At 37.7% G+C, this 27,116-nt stretch overlaps 3 protein-coding genes and 1 pseudogene across 4 annotated transcripts; 1 reads left to right on the top strand and 3 right to left on the bottom strand.

Moving 5' to 3' along the window:
• Nucleotides 1–926: 926 nt before the first annotated feature.
• On the top strand, nucleotides 927–6,942 carry LOC137739679 (Polynucleotidyl transferase, ribonuclease H fold protein with HRDC domain-containing protein). Of its 2 annotated transcripts, none has more exons than XM_088699411.1 (12): nucleotides 927–1,254; nucleotides 1,339–1,601; nucleotides 1,678–1,776; nucleotides 1,925–2,008; nucleotides 2,157–2,243; nucleotides 2,544–2,664; nucleotides 3,153–3,337; nucleotides 3,886–3,924; nucleotides 4,257–4,783; nucleotides 4,863–5,361; nucleotides 5,561–6,228; nucleotides 6,588–6,942. In XM_088699411.1, exons 1-12 carry the CDS (start codon nucleotides 1,020–1,022, stop codon nucleotides 6,658–6,660), a joined length of 2,880 nt encoding a protein of 959 aa, XP_088555537.1. In that variant the 5' UTR covers nucleotides 927–1,019; the 3' UTR covers nucleotides 6,661–6,942. The 2 variants fall into 2 exon arrangements, with proteins under 2 accessions (XP_088555537.1, XP_088555538.1); XM_088699412.1 differs by having other exon boundaries at nucleotides 933–1,254; nucleotides 6,559–6,942.
• A 4,751-nt stretch (nucleotides 6,943–11,693) lies between these two features.
• LOC137740420 (signal recognition particle subunit SRP54 2 pseudogene) lies at nucleotides 11,694–13,157 on the bottom strand (annotated as a pseudogene).
• A 504-nt stretch (nucleotides 13,158–13,661) lies between these two features.
• On the bottom strand, nucleotides 13,662–19,613 carry LOC137739541 (NEDD8-activating enzyme E1 regulatory subunit AXR1). The gene is made up of 15 exons (XM_068479147.2): nucleotides 19,483–19,613; nucleotides 19,170–19,342; nucleotides 18,895–19,058; nucleotides 18,005–18,115; nucleotides 17,554–17,633; nucleotides 17,174–17,324; nucleotides 16,979–17,072; nucleotides 16,412–16,500; nucleotides 15,742–15,815; nucleotides 15,484–15,646; nucleotides 14,906–14,991; nucleotides 14,538–14,621; nucleotides 14,274–14,454; nucleotides 14,065–14,181; nucleotides 13,662–13,978 (listed from the first exon to the last, which is right to left on the bottom strand). Exons 1-14 carry the CDS (start codon nucleotides 19,611–19,613, stop codon nucleotides 14,098–14,100), a joined length of 1,665 nt encoding a protein of 554 aa, XP_068335248.2. The 3' UTR covers nucleotides 13,662–13,978; nucleotides 14,065–14,097.
• A 2,473-nt stretch (nucleotides 19,614–22,086) lies between these two features.
• On the bottom strand, nucleotides 22,087–22,771 carry LOC137740419 (uncharacterized). The gene has a single exon (XM_068480293.2). The coding sequence runs from the start codon at nucleotides 22,605–22,607 to the stop codon at nucleotides 22,227–22,229; it is 381 nt and encodes a 126-aa protein (XP_068336394.1). The 5' UTR covers nucleotides 22,608–22,771; the 3' UTR covers nucleotides 22,087–22,226.
• Nucleotides 22,772–27,116: the final 4,345 nt, after the last annotated feature.

Raw genomic sequence — 27,116 nt, 5'->3', positions numbered from 1 at the left:
TTGACATATCTCACCTAATATCATCTAGACTTTTACGATAGGTGGTTAAGATGAGAACTTGGATTGATAAAGTTCATCATTATTGTATTTTGCTTGTTATCCTTGAACCCTAAACCTGTGTTTTTATACAATAGACATCTATCTATCTATCTATATATATATATATATATATATATGTTTATATAAACAATTTAAGATAGAATCAATCGAAGAAAGAGAAAAAAAAAAAAAAAAAATTGCAGCCCTCGTGTATGCTTTAAGTGCTTATAGAAGGTTGTGTGAGATAGTTGTTTACATACGAGTCCTAACATTTTTAGATCTACAACACGAGAGATTCTACATTAATCTCTCGAGTCCCAATACCCACATTTTAATTTTCCCAAATTTATCACTCAATTAGTGTTTAAAATATCAGTTTTGGTAATATCGATATACAAATTTGTGGAAATTTGATGGATTTATCGACATAGATATCAGTTGCTTTCCATGTAAATAATAAAAATTTGCTAAAAAAACATTGAAATTTAAAATAAAATTTTAGGACATGTCATATGGCAGTTTGTAGATATTTAACCGATATGTGAGAAGATCGATGACATTCCCCTTTCCATATCTTCACTAATTTTTCCTATATCACCGAAGAAATTTCAAACACGGTTCTCAACTGTCTTTTTCGAACTAATTGCATGAAAATCAATAATATTGTACCGAAAAATAATTTTAAATTTTAACAGACCAATAAAATGCAATAAACCCTAATACAGACTCAGTACACAAAAATTTCTGATCCACATAAACCAGACGGCCCAATGGACCATTGTCGGATGCAATAAAGCCCGATGGCGGAAACGACTCGTCGTATTACTCAAAAGGTACGGACCGCCTCGCAAACAACGGTCTGTCGTTGTGTTCTTTGAATGTGCCACGTAAGCCCCCCTCTCCCACCGTTCCGCCGCAAACCGCAATCGTCTTCCTTCTTCTGCTTCCATCGAGCTACAGAAAGCTCCAGAAACACAAAAATGGAGGCGAAAGGAAGAAACCTCAAGATTGCAGTAGTCGCCCTCGCTTCTCTGACAGCTCTCTCCGTCTTCTTCTTTGCGCGGCACCGGAGACGCCGCCGGAACGCAAACTGCCGCCTAAGTCGATGTTATTTACGAGCTGATCACCTCAAGCCGCAGTACGGATTCAAGCGAGTTTTAGCTGACAATTCCTACTCTCCCTTCAAGCATCTGAACCTGAATGGTTCTCCGGAAGGTAGACGTTTGATCACTCATAATTTCATTGATTTTTCTTTTTTATTTTTGGAAACTTTAGTGAAATTTGAAGTTTTGGTGATAGATAAGAACTGGAATTCGCATCCTTATGAGGCGGAAATCACGGGATTGATGGAAAGTTTTCAGCTTGAGGAGTTTCGAAAATGCATTGGAATTACAGAGAAGAATGTGGGGGGTTTGGAAGAAATGAGTGAGTCGTATGAGTGGGTGGAGACTGAGTCGAAGTTGAAGGAACTCGTTGAGGTTTTGAGCAAAGAGAAGGTGTTTGCTGTTGATACCGAGCAGCATAGTTTTCGGTCTTTTCTCGGTTTTACAGCTCTAATACAGGTAAATCAGTGGTAAAGGAATGTAATTTGGGTGTGAAATTGTGTGTGCGTTTCTAATTTTGGTAATATTGGATTAGATTTCTACTGAGAAGGAAGATTACTTGGTGGACACGATTGCTCTGCATGATTGCATAAGCCTTCTACGGCCGGTTTTCGCTGATGCTAGTATTTGTAAGGTAAATAGTAATTACTCTTTTGTGCATATGTTACTGATTTGGGTACAAAAGTGTGAGTATGTATGAGTATATTGTAATGTGTAGTATTATGATGGTAGATTGTGATTGGAGTACTGTTGATGATGGGAATTTTATGTGACGTGTGTAGGTGTTCCATGGGGCGGATAGTGATGTCCTCTGGCTGCAAAGGGACTTCCATATTTATGTTGTTAATATGTTTGATACTGCAAAGGTTAGCTGTCTGTATACTGTTATTTTGGATGACATGTTCATTATATAAACATCAACTGAGAGAGATAGAGAGAGAAAGAGAGCGATGATTTAGCAACTATCTGGTATCTGTTTTGAACTCATTTTCGTATTTTATTATTACACTGCAGGCTTGCGAAGTTTTGTCAAAGCCACAAAAGTCACTGGCATATTTACTTGAATCTTACTGTGGAGTAGTCACTAACAAATTGTTACAGGTTTGGCCTCGAGGCTTTTTTATTCATGTTCTTTCTGTTTGCTGTTATCTTATAACTAGCTACTAATTGGTCAACATGGCTTCAAGATTCTTTTGAATACATAAAGCAAATATTTAACATTTCTTCTGGCTTGAGTATTTAAATGACACTTTCATATATTTAGTAATAACCCATGTTCTGACCAACATTTTCACATTGGTTTTGAAATGCTATGGAGATTTCTGAATAAGGGTTTTAGATGTAACCATGCTCACGGTAGACCTGACATTGCTTCTTATTGTTTCTCATATTGGTTCGTAGCGTGAAGACTGGAGACAGCGCCCCTTGTCAATCGAAATGGTACAATATGCTCGTACAGATGCACACTATCTACTCTATATTGCACACAGTTTAATTGCTGAGCTGGAAATGCTGGATAACGGTACACCTTCCTTCTTTGTGTCACAGCTGCCCTTCAGACCTTTTACATTTCACTTGTTGGATTGGTTAGATAAGAAAAATTAAAGATGATACATGAATCATTGTATGTGCACATGCATGCTCCTGTGAATGTTATTCTGCGGAGAGGTCATAACCTAAATTACAGAATGTGATGAAAGTTTTAATTCTTAAGTAATAGGACATTGTATGATGTGTGGACGCATGTGAACATTTCTATCTGGAGAATTGGAAACCTTGATTAGAAAAATTCATAGCATTGGTGTGACCGTGTGACATGATAAAGTTTATTATTTGTGATGATAATTTTCTACTGATCTTATTTAGCATGAGCTAAACTAAAACACACTGCATGTGTTATGTGGTACTGAACTCTTGCTTAGCCATGATTTCAAGTTGATAGCATTTAAGACTATGTTGTCACTTTCTAATAGTCATAGCATCAAAGGTCTAAATATCTCACTGTATCAGAAAACACGGGTCCCAATGACAAATTACATTTTGTTCTCGAGGCTAGTCGGCGTTCAAACTCGATATGTTTGCAACTGTATACTAAAGAGATAGAAGCTTCTCCTGGAGAGTCTGCTGCTTCATCAATTTTTAGCCGTCATTTGAACGGCCAAGGAGGGATTTCATCAGTTTCTCCTGAAGTCCAGGTTTGCTTCTTTTGATGTTCTTGACTCTTGAGGAGGTTGCAAGTGTTGCATATATTCAGTAAATTATATTAATGCAAGGGTGCACTGGAATCTGGTTTCCCCCAAGTCTTTGCATTGCCCATAGTGAGCTTTTTCTTCCATGGGGGCAGGGTTGGATTGACTGTTTGGGGTGTCTTGGGTGATTTTAGGATTCAGTTACTAACCCTTTATTAGGCTGGCACATTAGGTTTGTTAAAAGGACCGAGAAAGCTTTCTGGATCATGGTCCGGTTGCATCTATTTTGGGCATTTGGGTTGAGAAGAACTTGAGGACTTTTTAAGTGGTCAAGCATTCATCTTAGAATTGAGAGGACAGCCCTTGAGGCGGTTCCATGGTTTGGTCTACTGTGGTGCTGCCAGCCTCTGGTTAATTTGTTAGAATTTATCTTCTCCTAACCCTTCTTTCTAGGTTCTTGGACGCTTCTTGTATTCTTCTGTTGCACTTTCTGTTAACGTGTGTTACTAATTAGAATAAGTATTCTTTATGCAAAACTTTGTATTGTGTTTCAGGATGCTGTGAACAGATTATGTGCATGGAGAGATTTGATGGTTAGTTCCTTTTCCTAAAATTTGCCACAAACGATAATGCTGAAAGTGTATGTGTGTGTGTGTGTGTGTATGTATATATATATATATACATTTTTTTTCTTTTTATTGAAATTTTCTAAAAATGACATTACAGTACAAAATTATGAACCTGCTCTCAATTTACTTATCTCGTGCTACTTAGACACATATCATTCTTGTTTCCATGTTTTCAATTGTACATTGGGTTTTATGGTCATAATAGTTTTTTATTTGATCTTGTAACGTTGCACCTGAGTGCATTGAGATCACATTCTAGATACTTAAGCAATCATGTGGCATTTGCTTCCTTCCAGGCTCGTGTACATGATGAGAGCTTAAGATATGTAATATCAGATCAGGCTATTGTTGCCCTTGCAGACAAAGCTCCAACGAACCATGCAGACAAAGCTCCAACAAACCCTGCAGACATATTAACCACCATTGCTGAAGCTGATTCCAATGCAGATTCAAGTTTCAGTTCTGGCCTCTCATCTCCATCCCCTGTCGTTTACAGTCATTTGGATGACTTTCGTCATCTGCTCCACAACAAAATAGGCAACCCTGATAATTTCTTTTCTAAGATTCTTCAAAACTGCCTGGGTCCAAATGGGAGTTGCCCACTGTCCATCTTCAATTATGCTTTACTGGTAGAGTGTAATATGAAAGTGCCACTAACTTCTAGAAAAAATGGGTTGAGAAATTCAAAGCAAGTTGCCCGAAAGTCGTCTCGGCAGCTATTTGTTCAAAAATTTTCCTGTAAAGCTCCAGTTTATCATAATTGCAGGATCTATGCAGATGATGGCCGGTTGCTTTGTTACTGTGACCGCAGGAAGCTTGAATGGTTAGGAATCATATCTCAAAAAAAACATTTTACCATAAAATGTGTTGAATTTGATATAGTCAATGTTTTATTCTTACAGGTATCTTCGGCGGGATTTGGCAAAACTTCTTGATGAAAATCCACCTGCGATTATGCTTCTTTTTGAGCCCAAAGGCCGTCCAGAAGATGAAGGCAATGATTTTTACATTCAAAGTAAGAAAAATATATGTGTTAGCTGTGGCGAAAGAAATCATTACTTACGCTACCGAATAATTCCCTCATGCTACAGAATGCACTTCCCTGAACATTTGAAAAGCCACCGTTCTCATGATATTGTCCTACTATGTGTGGATTGTCATGAAATTGCTCATGCCTCTGCTGAGAAGTATAAAAAACATATCGCTGCAGAATTTGGGATTCCACTTTTTGTTCGCAGAGTGGTTGATTCAGAACAATCTCAGGCTACATCTGAATCATCTGTTCCAGAAACAACTTTTGAGGAGCCAGGTGTATCTCCTTTACAATTGCGCATTGCTGCTATGGCTCTTCTGCGCCATGGACCAAGAATGCCATCCAGCCGCCGTGAAGAACTGACAGAGGTACATGAGCATATATTAAGCCCTTGATTTTGAGAAAATGATCACAATGGTATTGACTTTTGTATTGATTTTACGTTAGTTTTTACATCAAATGTTTTATTGTTGTTGGTGTGTGATTTTAGCATCAGCGGTTTGTAGTATTGTTGGTTTGTTAGTTTAGGAGCTTATGTGTGTGAATTCAATCTTATTCGCTTTGCAGATAGTAATGAGGTATTATGGAGGGAGGCAAATATCTGAGGAAGATTTAGAAAACGCTTTGTTGGTTGGCATGAGTCCCAACGAGAGAAAACGATTTGAGAAGAAGAAAGGACTTTCTTTAAAGCATTCTAAGGGGATTATTCAACCAGATGCAGAGCAAGAGAGAACTACAATTACCATGTACACATCTGCCATTGTGAACGCATCAGAAGCTGATACTCTACTTGATTCATGCACCACTGAAGCAGAAGCATATACCGGAACAGAAAATGGAGATGCTTTCATGCTGAAGGATGCTGATTTGGGGACTGAAGAAGAAGCTTTTGCTGTTGTTGAAAAGAACATGAACTCAGATATAAGTGGAGTTGCTGGTAGTCAGTTTATATCTGTTGTAAATGCTGATGGTGATGGTGACGGTGATGTTGAGAGAGATACACCGAACGGATCAGTTGATTTTAGTCATGCCGGAGATGGTGCAACTTCCCACCGTAAACGTAGATCAAAAATGTCACTTTTAGGACATGGTCCACATGGCAAGCAAGTTGTGGATCATCTGCTAAAGGAATATGGTGAAGATGGCATTTCTCAATTTTGTCAAAGGTGGAGACAAGTATTCGTTGAATCTCTTCATCCTCGTTTTTTACCTGCCGGCTGGGATATAACGCACAGGTACATTCTTGTAGTCCTAAGTATATCACATATGGAAATTAACGCTGGCATGCTGCTTTGGATGCATGTCGTGTCACCATCACATTGTCTTCATCATCTCTCCCTCTACTTTTTGTCCATGCTTTTATAAGGAAAATAATGAAAAGGGCTTGAAAACTTTGAGTTTTAACGATAAGGACAAAAGAAAGGGTAAAGTGAATAGTATTATGATTGACTTTTTAGTGTAAAAATATGATTTTTCGTTAAAGTGAACAATACGGAGGTTTTTCGTTGAAGTTCCCTTCTTTATAAATATGTTTAGCTGCTGAAATTCTGTTCATTTGTGCCAAGGGGTTTATAATGGGCACTGTTTTTTCCAGTGGTAGGAGGGACTTCGGCGAATTTAGCGTCTACAATCCTCTCAAGAAGGCTTCTGCTGCTGAATGTTTATGAATCGACAGAGCGGTTGCAAGACGAGCCAAAATTCTGAGGATTTGTTCGTCCCTCGATCCTCTTGTCAACCTCCATTCCACAAGCTGCCTTGTAACCTATTTATTTATCTTCTAATTTTTACTTTAGGATTACGAATTTTGCCATCATTTAAATTTAGGATATCTGGTGAGGTGGATCGAAATACGTCAGACAAGAAGATTTCAGGGTAGCAAACATTCGCTTCAATCTCTCTTTAGATTGAACTCATTTGAATATTTCGTATTGGTCTGGTTTTTGAACTCATTTGAATATTTCGTATTCGCTTCAATTTTTCGGAATTTTTGAGTTTAAGAGTTCCGAATATGATTAGTTTTGAACACTAAAATGTGGGAATAAATTAGTTTCGAACTCATTATTTATAAGATTTGAACCATTCGAATCTTGTATACAAGTGATACAAGTGAAGAGGAATATATGTAAATCGACCGTTAAGTCACATGTAACTGATTAATTAGTGGGAATATCTAAAGGAGGCAATGCAACACCCTAAGAGCAGTTCCAGCCCAAGGAAAATGGACCGGCACCAAGTGAAGAAAATGGACCGAGACTCTGTCCATGACCTCCAGCCCAAGCCAGGTAGCAGCCCAGCCTATTTCGGACGGACCCAGAAGCCGGTCCATTTGCTGGCGCGTGCAGAACACGCGGGAGTCCAGGCGAGTAGCCGACAGGCTTTGCAGGCGGTGGGGCCCGCGTGCAGGGCAACTTGCATTCATCCGGCTGAGGGCTACGTGGCCCTCCTCAGAGCCGTTGAATTTCCAACGGCTAGTTTTTGTAGGCCATTGGATTTCCAACGGTAAAAAAAATTTCAATTTCAATTTTAAATTGGATCGTCCGATCACAGATCAACGATCCACGTTTTTTTCACCAAAAATTAAAAAAAAAAAAAAAAGGCCCAACGGTCAGAAATTTGACCGTTGGCCACGTGGCAGCGTGTTGGCTGTTGGATTTGATTATTTTTCAAATCCAACGGTCCAGATTAATTACAACATTAAAATTTATTAAAAATTGTCAAAAAAATTTTAAAAAATTATTATTTTTTTCTATAAATACCTAACCCTCATCTTCCACCTTACACCACATTTCAATATTTTCTACACTTTCTACATTTGAATATTTTGTACACTTTGAGAGAAAAAAATGACTTCGTGGAAGCTCAGTGAAGATGTTATGTTGTGTGAATGTTGGGTTCGCACTACTCATGACCCGATTACGGGTAATGAGATGGATAAGCGAGAAATGTGGAGTAAAATTACGAAATCGTTTTGCGATGTACATGGAAAAGATGTCAGATCTAGTCAAGGTCTTCAAGGTCGTTGGAAAAAACTCAACGCATCCTTTACTTGTTGGAAAAACGCCCTCTCTCATACTTCTGGTAATCTGCGTAGTAAGTTTAGCGGATGAGGTAACAATATTTTTATTTATTTATATGCATTCCACCCACATCAATATTTTAATTTATTTAATATCTTATGTAATTTTTATGTAATATGCATTCCACGCCCATCAATATTTTATGTAATTTCTATATAATTTATATGCATTCCACGTCCATCAATATTTTAATTTATTTATTTGTGTTACACCCGTATTTTTTAATACTATCTTATCCCACATTTTTATAGACACTACAAGCACAAGCATTCTACAATGCAAAGAACCATAACAAATCATTCAACAAATGGGAATGTTGGCAAATTGTCAAAGATTGCCCTAGATACAAAATTGTGGCAACCGGTCCAGAAGTTGTCATGCACGGTATGGGTCTACACAGTTCGCCAGAAGCAGACACAGCCGAACAAGAAGCCAACACATTTGAAGACACGGAAGGGACGCCTGAACAAGTGCCAGAGACCCAACCGACTCGTCAGTCCCTCAGGCCTCAAGGTAAAAAGGCATCAAAGAAAAAAGGTAGTTCTTCCAAAAATGACTACACTAAATATAATGAGGAACTTACTCGTTAAGGTGAACTGAACATGGCATGGGAAAAGGCTAGAGATGAGGAAAAAGCTGCTGCTATGGCAGCAATTATTGCAGCTACTGAGGCTCGTGATGCGGCGGCTGAAAGACAAAGAGAAATAGTTAATCGAGAGAACGAGATGATTAGAGAAGCACTTCATCGAGAGAATGAGATGCTTAGAGACGAAAGGATGGCTCAAACAGATCGTGACACTATAAACAAGTCTCTAGTAGGACTGTCTCCGAATTCAAAATATTTTTGGACATCAGAAAAAAGAGATGTCGTGCGAAGGAGGCGTGCAAGAGATGCCGAAACAAGTCAAGGGGGTTCCAGCTACAGAAATCCTAGCACCACATATCCTAACTCCACAGACTTTGTATAATTTCGCATTTATTTTTAGAACTTTATTTAATTTCTTATGTAATTTCTTATTTATTTTTAGAACTTTATTTAATTTCTTATGTAATTTCTTATTTACTTTTAAAACTTTATTTAATTTAAACTTAAAATTACATAACCTCACCATTTAAACTTAAAAAAAAAACCATTTAAACTTAAAACACCAAATAAAATTACATAAAACACCATTTAAACTTAAAATTACATAACCTCACCATTTAAACCATTTAAACTTAAAACACCAAATAAAATTACATAACCTCACCATTTAAACTTAAAAAAAAACAAACACACTAAATAAGATTACTTAAAAAACAATACACTTTATTCTTCAACCACAAGCCTTATTTTAATTATCTTCGCCTTCGTGCAATCTCCACTGATGGTCAATCAAGTCATTCTGGCGGGCTATGTGCCAGTATGGCTCTTGCAATGAAGTGTATCGTTAAACGATCAATTCATTGTAACGTCCATCCCATTCCAACGGCTCGTGTTGCACGGGATCTTCGGTCCGGTCATGAGCATAGTAGATTTGTGTTCTTGAGTTGTTCATCGGATCCGGCTCGTATTCATCGACGGCATCATAATCATACTCGTCTTCAACAATCATGTTGTGGAGAATAATACACGTCATCATGATGGATCGAAGAGCCTCGACATCAAACATTCTAGCTGCAGCCCTGACAATGGCCCAACGAGCTTGCAGGATACCAAAACAACGCTCGACATCCTTCCTACACCCTTCTTGACACTTTGCGAAGTGTTTCTCTTTTTCACTCTGCAGGTATGGCACTGTTTTGACAAATGTTGACCACCTTGGGTAAATACCATCTGCAAGGTAGTATGGTCCCTCGTATTTATTACCATTAACCCAATATGTGCATCTCGGCCCACGCCCTTGTAGCAGTTCGTCAAATACTGGAGATTGGGCAAGGACATTTAGGTCATTCTGAGCTCCTGGAACACCAAAAAAAACATGCCAAATCCATGTATCAAAAGAAGCCACCGCTTCCAGAATGATGCTTTTGGCTCATTTTCTGTCGCCATAAGCTCCTTGCCATGCACTTGGACAGTTTTTCCATGTCCAGTGCATGCAGTCGATGCTTCCAATCATACCAGGGAAGCCTCGCATCTCACCCTTCCTCAGAAGCCTTCGCATGTCCCTTGTCGTGGGTTGCCGAAGGTACTCATTGGTGTAGAAGGCTTCAATTGCAGAGCAAAACCGCATCAGGGACTCCAGAACTGTTGTTTTTCCCATCCTTGCAATCTCATCCACTTGATCTGCTGATGCTCCATATGCAAGCATTCGCAAGGCAGCCGTAATTTTTTGCTCAGGAAGAAGACCTAGAACATGAAAAGCATCCTCTTTTTGCACAAAATATGGATCATGGTTGCAAACATCACTCATGATTTTAGCGAACAAACTTCGTTGCATTCTAAAACGACGTCTAAAAACATGATCAGGGAAAACGCTGTTGGGAATAAAATAATCTTCCAAGAGATCTTTACCTCGTCTTTCCCTTCTTCTATCGATGTTTGCCGCACGTCCGGGTTTGGCTATCTGACACATAGCTTCCATGATACGGCGGGAATGTGAGGCCCTCCGCCTTCTATGGTGATCATCCTCATCCTCCTCCATTGCGAAGGCCTCATCTCCACCTCCACCTTGGTCAAGATTGACCAATTCTTCCTGTTATGCCAACAACCTTTTCTGCTGCTCTTGCAACTGTTTATACGCTCTCCTTGAAGAAGACATTGTAAGAACTCAAGATTTGAAAACGATAAAGAATAATTCTGAGCTAAAAAAAAAGATTGAGTTTAGTGTGAGGATGGATGTAGGGATGTAGGGTTTATATGGACAAAAAAAAAGAAGATGAGGTTCTGGACAATGCCACGTGGCACTACGTGATTGGTTGAAAATCTTAGCGGAAATCTATTCAAAAAATAGTACGTTCGGATAATGACACGTGGCGTGACGAGATTGGTTAAAAATCTTATCGAAATCTTGCCTAAATTATTGTAAACAAGAAGTGACACGTGGGTTGTCGGGATTGGTTGAAAATCTTAGCAAAAATCTATTCAAAAAATAGTACGTTCGGATAATGACACGTGGCGTGACGAGATTGGTTAAAAATCTTATCGAAATCTTGCCTAAATTATTGTAAACAGGAAATGACACGTGGGTTGTCGGGATTGGTTGAAAATCTTAGCGGAAATCTATTCAAAAAATAGTACGTTCGGATAATGACACGTGGCGTGACGAGATTGGTTAAAAATCCTATCCGAAATTAAAACTATTTTTTATTATTATTTTATAAAAAAATTATTTAATATTTTAAATGGACTGGGTGCCAGCGCATTTTGTAGGAGTGGAGATCGTTTGTGCCAGTGCATTTTTAGACTAGGTGCCAGCACATTTTTTTTTTGGTGGAGATGCTTTGGCCTATTACTGTTCATTGGGTCTATTACTGTTCAATTAAGTGGATAAATAAGCTGGATGCTGGCGCAAAGTGGATAGGGGTGGAGTTGCTCTGATAAACAAAGAGAGAGGCACAAATGTTCATCAGTTATTAGTCTAATTAATTAAAAGCCACAACACCAGAAAAATCCATTCCAATTTTTACCAAAACGGTACTAGTTATAACCTCCCCGGATTCATCAAACTTCTCAAACCACCCATGCCCCCAACCTGGTTGAGCAGCCACGGATTACTACTCATATTCCGGGTTACCGCTCGCATGTTGCCGCTGTTCAAACTCCGAAGCAGCGCTCTCCTGTTGCTAAAATTCTTGCCAACAGCTTTGCACGCTTCAATCAGCTCTTCTACTTGTCTAACTTCATGACCAGAACCCCTTGCTATCCGTTGTCTCCGCAACTCGCTTACCTTGAGGTTCGGGCTATCCAACTCTTGAGCAGTCATTGAATCCATCATGACCAAGAACTGCTTCATCTGGTTCTGATTTTCCTGATCATCGCCAAGTCCTGCAGGAAATAACCGGCTCGTACATTCTGCAGGGATCATCGCAGCGAGCTGGCTAGGTGTGCCGAGTTTTAGCTTGGTCTGAAGCAACACTTGCATTGCCCTTATCGTAAATCCGCCCTGTAAAATCTTTTCCAATATGTCTTCGTGTTGATCCATCGGAACAGCTTCGCGGATCTTGTTTGCAAGTCCGGACAAGTCCCCCATGCCCAACAGACGCCGGACAAAGGGTTTCACATCAAAGGCTTCCAACTGATCCGTGTGCTCTCCTGTTCCGATAAATATAACAGGACTCTTTGTTGCTGCAACAGCACTGAGAGCACCGCCACCCTTCGCATGACCGTCCATTTTCCTTACAATAACAGCTCCAACCGCAACGCTTTGCTTAAACGCTTGAGCTTGATGAAATGCAGATTGTCCGATACTTGCATCCATAACAAACACAACAAGGTCGGGACTGATTGCTTCGGAAAGTTGACGCATCTCTTCGAAAAGAGCAGCTTCTTGCTTGTGCCTCCCACTAGTATCAACAATTACGAGATCAAAACTATTGCTCTGATCGTTTTTGAACCTGTCCACACCTTCAACCGCAATTTTCACAGGGTCCGTCTCTGTGTAACTTCCATAAAACGGAACCTTGGCCTTGGCGGTGTTTTGCTTGAGCTGATCCAAAGCCCCAGCTCGGAATGTGTCTGCACAACAAACTAAGGCAGGTTTCCAGCCTTTGTTCTTATGATAATACGCGTATTTTGTACACGTTGTGGTTTTTCCAGACCCTTGTAAACCAACAAACATTACAACTTGGCTCGGTTTCTTCCCTTTTTTCGGCACAAGCTGATCGGGTTTCCCCGATGGATCCTGCAGCATTTGGCAGAGTTGATCGAACACGGCTTGCTGAATGATCTTGCGCTTGTTGTGACCGGCAGCGAGATCGGACAGACTGACATTCTTTTTAACGTTGATCTGCATGTCGCGAACGAGACTGAAATGGACGTCGGACTGTAGCAGAGCGCGACTGATTTCGTTGAGGCAGTCGTTCAGGACCTTCTCGTCGACCACCGTGGCATTGATCATCTGCTGGAGGGCACGGGATATGCTCCCTCCTAATTCCGCCAACACCATTGTTGGTTGTTTGATTGATCGGTTTGGCTTGGTTGTGAATTGAAAGTTGAAGATCAAGGTAGCGTAGAGTTCAAGTTTTCGATGAGTTTGTTTTGTGTTTTAAGGGTTCTATTTATTTATAGTTTGTAAGTTTCTTGTTGTTCAAGTAATCTCCTTTTTCTATTCTCGTTGAGAGAGATACTCTCATGTCACTAATCCACTACGGAGCAAGCTACCGGGACTATTATCTAGTAACTTGAGAGAATCCCTCTTCTAGTGGAATTAAATTTAGACTGGATTTTCCTATTTTGTGTAGAAGTTTAATCTGTTTTCTTCTCCTAACTGTAAATTATTTCGATCAGTTTATTTTTTATTACAATTCATTCACTTGATAAGTAAAGAGAAATAATTACACATGCATATTTATAAGCCACATAAAACTTAAAATACTTCCGATTCCAGCAAATTTTCGCACGTTGATTTTCCATTGATAACTTTTCCATTGATAACTTAAAAGATGATCGGTTCAGATTAAACAAAGTATTATAAACCCAGTCGAGTGATTAAAGCTGCATTAGGGCATAATTTAATAACAATTCCATTTCATACGAATTGACAAGTCAATTGTTATAGATTGTCTCACTCTCTCCCTCTCTCTCTCACACTTACCCTTTATTTTTGACTGCCTCTCACCTATCCAGGATAATGGAACGAGAAACAGAACTACAAAATCACGTTGCACTGCAAACTGCCGAATCTCAACTACAGAAACGAAGCCTCCTATCAATAGCGCGTGACGGTGTAAGATCAAACTTGTTCCGACTCCAATCATAAAAGGTCATCTGCAAATGGAAACCAAAACCTAGTACAGCTCGATGTAATAGAAGCTATAAACGCTAGATATGGGTGTTTACAGGTGCAAACTTACTGTCGTTTTATATCATTTCGGGCTTTAGAGCCGCTACAGAGACAACAATTGAGACTTATGATCAATGCCGTTGAAGACAAAAGTTCCGGACAAGGGCACAAACTGTCTTGTTATAAGCTGTCGGTAACAGTGTCAGAAAAGTAAATGTCAGTTTAAGTAGCACTATGATATCACTAACCTACACAGGACGCAGAGCTGGAAACACAAACCTTAATCACTTCCTGAGATGCAATTCCACCAATGAAAGCAGCAACTGCGTGGAGCTCGGCAGCACCAAATCGACACATCTCATTGATAAGGTCCTCAGTTAATGTTACGCCATTGCAGCCCACATCATTAAGCAGGCCAACAGCTGTAGTCTTCAATCGAGATATGTCCTCATCCATTAAACTACGAGGAAAGTGAACATGCAAAATCAGTACAATATTACAAATTTGTATTGTAACATGTTCATAAACAGTATCAGGTGTTACCCGTCAAATTGCCCAGGAAAACTGTTGTAATTGGCAGCAAATCGATCGACAGCTCTAAGCAAAACATAAAACACACTGGCTACACTGTCATGAAAATCAAAGGACAACGGTGAACTTTAAGCAAGACAAAACCATAGTTATATGTAATCATTTTTCCTTTGCCACTTCTACTTGACAATTAGCAAATGTTCTAAACCGAAGAAGCATAGCACAGCACCCAAGTATCGGTTTCTTTAATTGACTACAAAATTAACTAAAAGGATTCTGAAATATTTATTGTTCAGATCTTCAAGAATATATTGTCCCATGAAATAAATAATTCTACAAAGGATATAACTAAAAGGCAAAGTAACAAAATCGTAATGTACCAGTAATCCTCATCTGTTAGATACTTCTGCAACTCTGGTACGGTTGGAGAATTGAACTCATCTTCAACTAGGCGATACCTGCAAACCTACAAAGTAAAGATTAGTGTTCAATTGAAGTCAGCTAGGCAAAAATCAAGAGGCTTAAGTAAAATGATTCTGAAAGACTACAACATCAAGCCCTAATATGCACACTGCATTCTTAGGTAAAAGATATTTCTGCTGGAGAGGTGCCTCAGATCTAACATCCAACGGTTTACAAACCTTATGGTCTAAAATGAATCCACAAATGAGGAACAGTCATCACAGAACGACATTTCATCACTGAATAACTACTAAAAATCCCAAAATAGTTGCAATAAAATAAATTACAAAGAGTAAGCCCATGGAAGACAGAATCAAATAGATTCCTTACCCAAAAAAAAAAGTTTAAAAAAGGTGAAAATATATTTTAATAAGGTAGGTGAAATTAAAATTTATGAATATTTCTGGATCCACATTTACAATTAAACGAAATACTTGCAGCACTGGTGAAGCGATATAGGTAAGTCACACAATAAATTGAAACTCAAAACACTTACTTTGAGTTTTCTTGCATTCTTGCAGAAACTTTTTATGGTTGTCTTTGAGATGCTGTTTGGATCTCTACCAATTTTTTTCAGAGTAGTCCTAACCCTTTGCTCAATAACGAGATAATCAGCCTCAGCCTTGGCTTGGTAGAGTTTCTGTAAAGATATATAATGCCTACAAGAGGGTAGGAGAACTCTTGCATCAACAATTATTATTTTTAAACCATAACAAAAGAAAGACTAGAATTATTGGGAAGATCGGTCACTAACTCTGTCGAAGATGTCATGTCTGGTATTGATCCTTCGAGGGGTGCCTCACCCCCAGCTTCATTTTCTATGAATTCCTGCAAAGTGAAGATTTCTGATTATACTATTTGAGAAATTGACAATGGAATGGATCTGGATAGACAAGCTAATTATAAGCATGTGATTTTCTCAATTAAAAATATTGGCAAGCTACACACATGTCCATTGTAAGATGGCTAAAATCTCTAATAAAGCTAAAATGTCTAGTCAAGCAATTCCTGCGTTGACCATTCAAGAAAGAAAAACTCGGCATGAGAACTCTGAAAACATGTTCCCTTTGATCAAGTTGGGTATTTCACATAAAATCCCCCAATCTACCATTAAAATGTAGGAACAGGGCTCAAAGCTATGACTTCAAAATGTGCATGATTGGCGGTTAAATTGCCTAAAAATTACGCTAATTATCGCTAAACAGTTTTATAATCAGAGTTTTAGCCTCGAAACTTCTAGGCCCCATCTGTTGTTTTCCGGAGAAAAACAGAGGGCTTGAGTACCACATCAGGAAAAGAGGAATCTATTTGAAACTCTAGAAGATATGCATTATGGTGATAAACACTTTATTCTGAGCACTCTCAGTTTAACACAAAAAAGGTTAAACATGCTATATCCGGAGGTCATGGAAAAAATCACAAACCTTCAACGCTGCCACCATCACCCAAAAATCAGACGAGCTGGAATCTATTTCCACACAGCTATCTCCAATTACCTGTTGCAAGTCAGAACCTAAGACAAAATGAGAAGAAAAAAAAGAATTAACCACTTGTACAGTCGGACTGATATTCAAACATCAAAATTCAAGGCTGAACCACAGTATGATCTGAACCTCCAAAGAAGTATAGTGCAATACGCAAAGTTTACAAAGATGTATGAGTATTCTAGCAGATATGGATGATTTTATATTTTCTTTCCAGATTACTTATATTATGTTAATGGTAGGGGGAAAGTGGATAAACTCTCTTTGTTCCGAAACAATGCCAAGCCAACCCCAACTCCATTGGAGTGAGAGTAGGATATAACAGTTTACCAAGCATGTACTCGAACCAAGTTCAATTTGCAGCAGTCATTTAACATGAAGAAACATTCAAACTGCTAAATGTATGTGATGACTATTTTACCTATCTTGGAAATTTATACATACAATAGCATCTTCTGCAGAAATATACTGGAAAACTACAACCGAGCTTGAAAATTATACACTTACTAATTCCTCGTGGAGTAAAGACTTTGAAAGAGGCCTCAATGGCTTCTTTATAGTTATCTTCATCTAGTGCAGTCATCCTGGCTTTAATAAGCTCCTAAGCAATTCAAGAGCACAAGGAAATAAACAAACGTATTTACTAGAAAGCAATTGAGAAAATAAAAAAGAACAGAAATTGTATGAATCAAGCATGTAAACCTTGAACTCTTTTTTCTCTTCCCTAGTTGATGGAAGTTTACCATCATGATTTTTTGCCCACTCCTCTGCCATCTTGACAAGGATGAGGACGTATGGTGTGTGCTTGTGGGCAACAGGATCTGACACGTCCAGATCAATAGTTTCCGCGTACCTATTGTCAATAAATAATAGATTCAATATCTAGAAAATAAACACAAGGAGTTACACATATATTATTGAACACCGACATATAGGCTAAGAAATCAGAATACCAGTCATCAGCTCATATAGGCAAAAGCAAATTAGCATAAAATACACATGCAAATACTTAGTTATCCTAAATCCGAATAAGTAACTCTGAAAATGCCTCAGATGAAAATATCAAAAACAGAATTTCATACCTTTTAAGCTCTGGCCATGGATTATTCAAACGAAGGTCATCCAGAAAATGTTCAGGTTTTGACTCAATCACAGTATGTTCCTGCCCCAAAAAAACGTAGAGATTATGGAGAACATAGCAATACTCAGATTCAAAGAAAAATATTATAAACATAACTCTGTGAGATCCATTTTTCACCTTGCCATCTAGATATTTATAAAATTATAAGTTTGGATAACGAAACCATGTCCCTATAAGCAAGCAATTCCGCTTCTTTATGATGTAAATAATCAGAGAAACACCTATCATCATTACACTATCAAGCTTCGAACTAGGACACGGCTATAGATCATCATATCTCATCCCTCATTACTCTCACCAATTGGAGGATAAAAACTCAAATGCTCACATTCTGAAATAGTAATTCCAAGATAGAGAGAACAGCTTTTACAAAAATCTCAAAACAGCATTACCTTCAAACTGATACGGACTAGCCCAGTGAGGCCATAAGAGCGAGCAAAGATCAGTATCACATTTGCCTCCCTGCAGATTCTATCAAGCTTTACCATTGAACTTTCCCCTAGCTGATGGTTCAAATTAGAAAATCAGGGATATTGCTATTAACAAGTGTGACGACAGAAATCGAAAACACAAATAATTCCAATAGAAACTAAAGACCTAGATTCTCAAAACAGTCCATCATAGTTATTGCATAACGCGGACAAAAATTGGAACTTTACGAAGTCTATAGGTAAACTTGACATCCACCATCCAATAGCCACTAAAATAAGCAAACCTTATGGGGAAAGTACATAACCAAATTATCTTTACAAGTATACCGACATCACATGTTCATTATTATAAAAATTAAAAAAAAAGGCTTTTTAGCCAAAATGGTCCCTGAGAGTTGTATCACTCCTCATTTTGGTCCCTAAGATTTGAAATCAATAGAAGTGGTCTCTAAATTTGTCCACAATCAATCATTTTGATCATTGCATGAAAAATCTCCATCAAATTAGGCTAAAATGACAAAAATAATCTTAATTTTTGTCAAATCATTTGACCCATTGATTATTAAATTGAGGGTAATTTTGTCATTTTGATTCTTATTTAATATAATTTTTCATGAAATGGCCAAAACGATTGACAGTGAATAAACTCAATGACCATTTTATTGATTTCAAATCTCAAAGACCAAACTGATGGATATGCAAATCTCATAAATCATTTTGACTAAAAAAATACAATGTAATGAGAATGTAGGAATGTAGGAATGTAAGGAGAAAACTTGGTAATCAAGCTGTCATACAAAAATATGTAAGCATACTATATGCAATACATTGGCGATAAGTAGAGTCCATACCTGAGTAGCCACAACCAAGGTAAACTGAGAAAAGAACGACGGGTTAGTCTCAATCAAAACCTCCGGATACTCTTCGATAAACTTAGCCTTCACAGCATCATTCAACTCCTGAAGAAACTGGCAAACGCATTTTGCTTTCGATTTCCCAACGCTCGATTCATCAACTACCAAAAACCCAACAACCAAAATCCATAAAACAATCAAAAAACAGTAATCAAACCCGAAAACAACAATTCAAAACATACCCATTTGACCAAAACAAAAATTAAACATACCCATGAAGTTATTTCCGAGGTCACCCGGTTCGACTTTAGATCCATCGATGACGGTGATGCTTCCAACCCCGCCAAGAACAAGGTTCTTCAGGGTCTCGGAGCCGGTGGGGCCGCAATTCAGTAGGCATATGCTGGCCTTCTCTAGGGCTGTCTGCCCTTGCTCGCCCCAGATTCTGCAATTTCAAATGGGTGTAAACAAACAGAGGATTAAAGCTTTAGCGAAAGGGATTGAACGAGTTGAGAGTGGGATTTTGGAGAATTAGGGGAATGGTGGAGGGCAAAACGGGGAAAGGGGAAGAAAGAGATAGAGTACCTGAGCTGGCGATCGTATTTGGTTTTGGGTTCAGCCATTGATGCTCGTTTGTTTGCTCTCTGTCGACTACAGAAAATTCGCCTAGTAGTTACGCAAAGCTTCACACAGTAGTGGCGAGGGTGTATTAACATGATACGGTGTCGTTAGCATTTCCATTCTTTTTTAGGAAACTAATGAAAATAATTTGAAAACTTTGAGTTTTAACTATAAAGATAAAATAAAAGATAAAGTGAATAGTATCATGATTAATTTTTTTATGTAAAAATATAGTTTTTTGTTAAAGTAAACAATACCGGAAGTTTTTCGTTAAAATTCTCTTCTTTTTTTTTTTTTTTTTTTTAGTGGTTGGGAGGGAAACGAGGGAACATTTGGCTAATGGTAGTGATTTTTATACATTACATTTTATTTGCATTCTACCCTTTGAATTGATAAATAAAGGTGAAGTTATATATGAATGAGTGTGAAGATCGTCTCAAAAGTCTTTTAATCGTACAGTTTAAGAAAATTCTAAATTATGTATATGTACAGAATCATAATATCAAATAGATACATAAAATCATCAAAATCATATATTATTGATTTAAGTATAACTCTCAAATAATTCAAAAGAAACCTTTTAGCTATGGGCCTAGCAAAATAAAAATTTGGATAGGATCCTATAGGATCTTCCCTTTTCAAAACCGAACGTGAAAGTTTCCTCTCATCCAGCTCAAGTAGTTACACCAAATAAAGATAAAGAGAGGGGAGTTCTAGTAAGATTTATAATATGAATGCCCTTACGCTCTGCAGAGATATAAGGTCCCATTATAGGATTCCATTTATGAATACCATGACCAAAATGAACTCCTACGTATCATATAGAAATGCTAAGAAGATTCTTAAAGTGGAACTTTTTCTGGACTCTATGACACCTCATAATGTAACGTCAATTCTCGTATCAATACTATAAAACATTGTGCAAAAAACATGAGATGTCAAAGCGTCTAGAAAGAGTCTCATTTTTTAGAGAGTCTCCTCAGCATTTCTCAGGTAACATATGTGCGGTTATAGGAGTGTTTGGCGCGGCTCATGAAATATGCTCTTTCAGTGGTTCAACACTCGGAAAATAGCTCATGAAATATAAACAGGAGCAATGTCGAAGGACAAGGACCACATCAATGGATTTGTATCCAAGAACGAATTAACAGAGAAGAGGAGGAATTACTTCTCGAAACTGCATCCAATAACCTTGCTGCAACTCTGCTAAGTGGAACCGATGAAAACGAGTAAGTAAAAATCATACAGTATGGCTCCGGTCTTCAAGAAGCACCGGAAAATAGATCAGTTATCTCGGACAATTCCTTGACAGGACGCAAATTTACGCGTGCATGTTCCATACCGAAGGAATTTTAACCACACTGAAAGGATGACAGGATGCAATCTAAATGATACTGAGGAAGAACATGGAAGCAAAAGTGAGCACTACCACAAGTACAGGCAAGAATAGCAGCAGTTAAAAATCACCGATGTTTACGAGTTAACTACGAAGCCCTCTTTCTTTATCAGCAGATTCGGCATACCTAAATCGAATGCAACAATAACTACACTTAGGGCATGAACAAGATACACAAATTAAGACATCAACAATCACAATGCAGAACCTCAGCCATAAACAAAATGAGTTCCGAACATCAAACAGTTAAAGCGTTTCTTGTGGGGCACCAAGATCAGAAACCAAATCACTACATTCTTGCGTCTTTGAGTTGAATGACCTCTACTAAAAAGTTAGTAGAGTTAATGAGTCAATACAAGTAGCGTTGTATCCAAGGAAGCCGAAAATTCTCTAGAGTTGATGATACATTCGGAAATTAACTACAACTACAAACCCGAAATAAAGGGAAGGCATTGATGGGAAGAGATTTCAACACTCTTTTCGTCTCCAATCTTTCTCCCCTTGCAGTGACCGTATCAGAACATAACCTATTCACTACAGGACTTGCATCAATTGCGCAGACAAAAAAAACATGAGCTACTACCAAAGATGCAAACCACAACGCCAAGTAGAAACGCGGATTCATGTAAATGACCATCAATCATACCAAAGAAGCCGTCTTTCCTTATCACACTGCCGATTTAGATTTGTGTTGAGACCAGACCCCATCTAAGGAAAACAGGACACATAATTTACACACATTAATCAATTTACTGTGCGAACAAGATGAACCGTTAAACAGCCAAACACCACAATTCAGGTAATTTCAGCACAACATTGTGAACCCATCAAAATTTAATGACAACTCCAAATGAGTGCAAAACGTCAAACAGTTAATGCCATCCCGCGGAATACAAGCATACCAAGGAAGCCGTCTTTCTTTATCGCTACTACCTATTTAGAGTCATCCCAGGACGAAAACCCATCGAAGGAAAATAGGACACATAATTCACACACAATAACTCAATTTGCGGCTGAAGCAGTCAAACACCGCAATTCAGTAAATTCATCACAACTTTATGAAGCCATCACAATTGAATGACAATTGACAACCCAATGAATGCAAAACATCAAACCGTTGAAGCGCATTCCAATTCAACACCCAAATCATAAATCAGCACTCGAAAAAGCAATTGCTTCGGAACTTTTCGGTAAATTTTATTAATAATCGCAGCTGTATCTAAGCAATTGTCCACCAAAGTACCACATAAACTACAAATTAGAAGGCCTAATCTACAGCAATGGTTCAACTGAACATTCTACAATTTCCAATTCAATGTGCAGCAAGAATGTCCGTACTAAACAGATCGATTATCGGATCGGGCGAGTCGTGAACCGGGCTCGAGGGGCTGAGGAACATAACCGACTTGGACGCCGCAAGCTTCTTCCGCTGGGGACATCTGGGGCCGTAGATCCGACCCGAGAAGCAAGGGAATCCCTCCATCGCGTTGGCCTGGGGAAGACCCGCGTCGGGCCCCGGAGATAACGCCGGCGATAAACAGATCTGAGAGAGCCAGTTGAGCTGGTGCGATCTGGCCCTGCTGATTCGGGAGTCTCGGATTTGGGCGAGCGCGCCGGGCTTTAGGTATTTGAGAAATGGCTCGGCCGACCGGTTGGGGGAGGACCGGCGGTGGAGTCTAGATCGGCGTTTCATGGCTGAGAGAGAGAGAGAGAGAGAGAGAAATGTAAGATTTGGTGGTGGTTTGGAGAGATAGGGAGGGTTAGGTTTTGGGGGCTTTTAAGGTTTGGGAGTGGGAGCAGAGAGAGGCGGGAAGAAGTGGAGGGAGAGGAGGCTGCCGGGGTTTCAAAACCAAAGATTTGAGGCGCGGAAACTTCAACAGTAGGGTTTTATTTTTGGCGTGGCACTGTGGTGTGGTCCCTTTTTGCAATCTCTGTCATCCGTCACCTTATATTTTTGGTACAATGTTTTATAATTTTATTACAAGTTATGCCAAAAAACATGAAGTTGCTAAATTGACACACCCCGATCGAAATCAAGGCGACCCTGGCCGTGATGTGCCGACGAGGGCGTCAGACCCCTAAAGGGGGTGGATTGTAACATCTCATATCGCCCAGGGGAGTGATTCTTATATGTATATTCCAATCCCTACCTAGCACGAGGCTTTTAGGAGCTCACTGGCTTCGGGTTCCATGGGAACTCTGAAGTTAAGCAGCGCGAGAGCACTCCCATGATGGGTGACCCACTGGGAAGTTCTCATGTAAGTTCCCAAAAACAAAACCGTAAGGGTGTGGTCTGGGGCCCAAAACGGACAATATTGTGCTACAGCGGTGGAGCGGGGCCGAGATGTGGTGGACCTCGGGGCAGGATGTGACATAAAGTTCATGGAGCGTCTTACTTTTGAAAGAGTCTTCTTAGTATTTCTCCTACATGTTACAACTTGTGCGAAAGGGTAAGGCCAGGATATTTTTCTTGGGTGGGCTAGTTGAAAATAGTACCATAAAATTATATGTTTTTTTTTTTGCTTATATAAAATTATATAATAATCAATATAAAAGAACAACAATATAATATAAAATATTCTCAAAATCATAATCCTAACCGATAAATTCAAGGACCATATAAATAATTAACCTACTAATTAAATCAAGAATAAGTAAATAAAGGGGGACTAGAGATAGAACTAATTTATAATTTTTAGCATAAAACGTATTATTCACTACCTCTCATCTACTAAATATATGTCAAAATAATAATCTGTATTGAAATTGAGTAGGCTATAAGCATGAGTTTACAAAATAATAGATCTATTCACAAACTCATTTTACTTCCAACACAGCCTTATTAATACTTTGTTAGTGATTATCTTCAATTTATTCAATCTCAACAACCGACAATTAAAAGAGATGTGTAAGAAGCAAAAATGAGTGCATGGATAGCACTACCTTTACAGAAAACCTCCCTGGACTACAGCCCACCTTAGCCTTGTAGGTGGCTACGCCATTGCTTGTGCGAAAGAAACTGTTACTGAAGATGTCAAAGAAATAGAGTGAAATGTAAAATTTATTTGAAGGAAACGAAAAATTAGCGTAATACGTTTTATTACGTTGTGTAATAGTATTGATATTATTTATGAAAAGAGTAGATTGTATTTTTTATGAGTGATGTTATTCCCATCATAATGTCTTATCTTCTCACCCACTTTTTAATGATTTTTTTAATTACATCCATTTGCAAAAAGACTGATAAAGACATTAATTATTTTGTTTTGCTTAATTTAAAAAAAAAAAAAAAAGTTGTGTGGGGAAGACGATTTGTCTACCTTAAACCCTAACTTATATTTTCATCTCCTTTCATTCAAAGAAAGTAAAAAAATATCAATAGACTTAGAATATGACTTTTTCATTAAACATATAGAAGATGACGTTTTTTATGGAAGAGATAAAAGATTATGTTTCCATTGAAAATGTAGAAGAATAATTTGTGTGTAGGTCATTTGAATTTGTCCATTGTATTTTTGAAATTTTCGTTGTCGAATTTTTTTGAATATGGATACCTTTGTTGTTTTCATTTGAATTTCCAAACCTTAGTGGTTTTCATTTACATATTATTATTTTTTTTAAAGACAATTTAATAATTTCATATGTATGTATATATTAAAGGTTATTTTGGGAATAATAGTGGGTGAAGAAATAACATTTTAATTTTTTAACTTTTTTGGGTGAGTGGAATTATAACGTGAGTGAGAAAATAAGACAATAGGGTGGGTCTAGTAGCTCTTTTTTTTTTTTTTTACTTTTTTTTTTTTTAAACAAACAATATTTTCTACAAAGGATTGGGAGTGGGCTAATCCTCGCAATAGGCTAGCAATATTGTGGTTCAAATTCACATTTTGCGACAATCGAACTTAAGACCTTTTACTTTCAAGTGAAGAAGAATATCACTAGACTATAGTACAAAGTAACCTTTTTTTTTACTTTTTTTTTTTTTTAAATTACTATTATTAAGAAGAGAGAGTTTAAAACTACTACATTAATTTATGAGAGATAAGAGTTTCGTGAACCTCTCACTTTCAAATCTTATAAACGATAATTGTTTATGGATGTGACGATATTTTGAAATGGAAGAGGTCACCGTATTTCCCTTTTTTTATTATGGCAGCAGCCAAATATAGATCAGTGCATTTCTATGGGACAAGAAATTTTTAGTTGTGACGAGAACGCAAGTGGTATACCATGTGTTTTAGTAGGAGTGATAGGAAATTTTATTTTTTAAGTTATTAACTTTTTAGCATACATATCTCACCATTTGTATAGTGACACGTGGTGTACCATACTTATTCCATCATTTGTATAGTGACACGTGATGTACCGTACTTATTCGACTATTTGTATAGTGACACGTGGTATACCACCACGTGTACCGATCACACTGAAAAATCTCTTCAATGGGACAATTTGAGGGGGCAAAACGTCTTGTGCATCCCGATATGGGGCAATATACTTCGTCACATATGTGCCCTTTGATGATTTAATTACTTCGTTTGAGTGCCTACGATGACTTTGACACCTATTTTTTGGATATTAATACTACAAGCACTATATGAAGAGTCGTTAGACACATTTTTAAGAAACATTGTATACTTTGCAATGATTCTTCATTAATATATTGAAAAGTCAAGACGATGGTTGCAGCATCATTATCGAATTGAGTAATGTGAGATAGATTAAATTTTTTAAATTAAATTTACAAACCAAATGATGTGATTGTAGATGATTGAATTATTAATTAAGTGCTGATTAACGTATTTGTTTCTTATTGATGACACATCATTTGTTTTGCAATTTGGTTTAAAATTTTTGATCTCTCTAGCATTGCTATATTGAATTACAATAGTCCATTTGAGTTAAATCAACTTGATAGAATGATACCTCTTTTATCTGAGTTTGAATCTCGGTTTTCATATCATAAATAATTTCGTAAGAAGACTCACCCTACTTCACAAAAATTTCGTGATAACTCATAAACCAATAATAACGTGACGACTACAAGTCTACAACTCAAACTTTCTCCTCGGACATGATGTTTAATCATTTCTACATCTTCATTTGATAACTTTTTTCAAATATGATAAAAGGACGAAGAAACTTCTCAAGAGAATTTCAATCGTCCAACTTTACCAATAGATTATTAGTCTAAGTAATCTAATAGGCCCTACATTCTCTTGAAATAAACTTTTTATTAAGGGAGACCTAATAAGTAAACTAAAATATAATATTAGGCCCAATGTATTTCAACGACTCAAGGTCTAACCGTCTATCTTTTATATCTTATATCAAATATCATTTATACAAAAAAGAAAAAAAACTCAAATTGATAAAATATGACCGTTTGATTAAATTTAGTGTTTATTTGCAGAACCGTATCTGTCAAATTTTCTTCACTATTAATGAATGTCTTAATGGTTTTGAATTTGTCTAATTTTTTACAAGAATGATGTAGAAATGATGTACTAAAATATAGACGATTTTAGATTATTGAAATATATTACAAAATGAACTCTACAAAACAGATGCTAAACTGCTTGTTAAAAGCGTGTGTGAACCCTGATCCATAAATAATAAAGTAAAAAGAAGACACAATTTGCAGCCTCTTTTTGGGGTTGGAAATATGAGAAATGAATGGTAGCCTACCGAAGTGGCAAAAGGCAATTAGCTATTTGACACTCTACTCGTCCGGATTCGAATTCCCTTCCGAGAAAGAGGAATAGTAGGATGTGGCACCACTTGTCAAAGTCCATTGGAAAGTCACTTTCGGGAGGTAGAATATTATTAGGGATTTGTTTACTATTTTATTCTCCCAACTTCACGTAAACAGAGTAGTTTTTTTTTTGATAAAATGACCATAAAATCCGAATCTGTGCACATGTTCAACAACACAAAAAGGGCATAATAATGCACTATTTTAAAAATAATATGAACGAATAAGCCTTAATTGGTTGACATATTGGAACTCATACTTTATGAGAGTGCTTGACGAGTAACCATCTAATTGGTTAAGCTACTAATATGTAAGGTGAATGATGTCAGATTGTATTTCAAGTCAGTTATGAAAAACTAAAATGCACGCACATTAATACGTGATGAACTCGATACATCAACAATGACATACTTAATGTAGCTAAATTTGTCTTTGTTCGAATAA

Source organism: Pyrus communis, chromosome 9, assembly GCF_041283825.1.
Source record: "Pyrus communis isolate YQ-2024b chromosome 9, ASM4128382v1, whole genome shotgun sequence".
Classification (NCBI taxonomy): Eukaryota; Viridiplantae; Streptophyta; class Magnoliopsida; order Rosales; family Rosaceae; genus Pyrus; species Pyrus communis.
This window is presented reverse-complemented; position numbering and strand designations above follow the sequence as displayed.

Excerpts from the sequence above, each read along its gene's own strand:
- LOC137739679 (XM_088699411.1), top strand. The coding sequence starts at position 1,020 with ATGGAGGCGAAAGGAAGAAACCTCAAGATTGCAGTAGTCGCCCTCGCT. Across the intron at positions 2,009-2,156 it reads ATATGTTTGATACTGCAAAG|GCTTGCGAAGTTTTGTCAAA; the intron begins GTTAGCTGTCTG and ends ATTACACTGCAG. Across the intron at positions 2,244-2,543 it reads TCACTAACAAATTGTTACAG|CGTGAAGACTGGAGACAGCG; the intron begins GTTTGGCCTCGA and ends ATTGGTTCGTAG.
- LOC137739541 (XM_068479147.2), bottom strand. The coding sequence starts at position 19,613 with ATGTTAATACACCCTCGCCACTACTGTGTGAAGCTTTGCGTAACTACT. Across the intron at positions 17,325-17,553 it reads CCATGGCCAGAGCTTAAAAG|GTACGCGGAAACTATTGATC; the intron begins GTATGAAATTCT and ends TATTGACAATAG. Across the intron at positions 14,622-14,905 it reads CTAACAGATGAGGATTACTG|TGTAGCCAGTGTGTTTTATG; the intron begins GTACATTACGAT and ends TTTTCATGACAG.
- LOC137740419 (XM_068480293.2), bottom strand. The coding sequence starts at position 22,607 with ATGAAACGCCGATCTAGACTCCACCGCCGGTCCTCCCCCAACCGGTCG.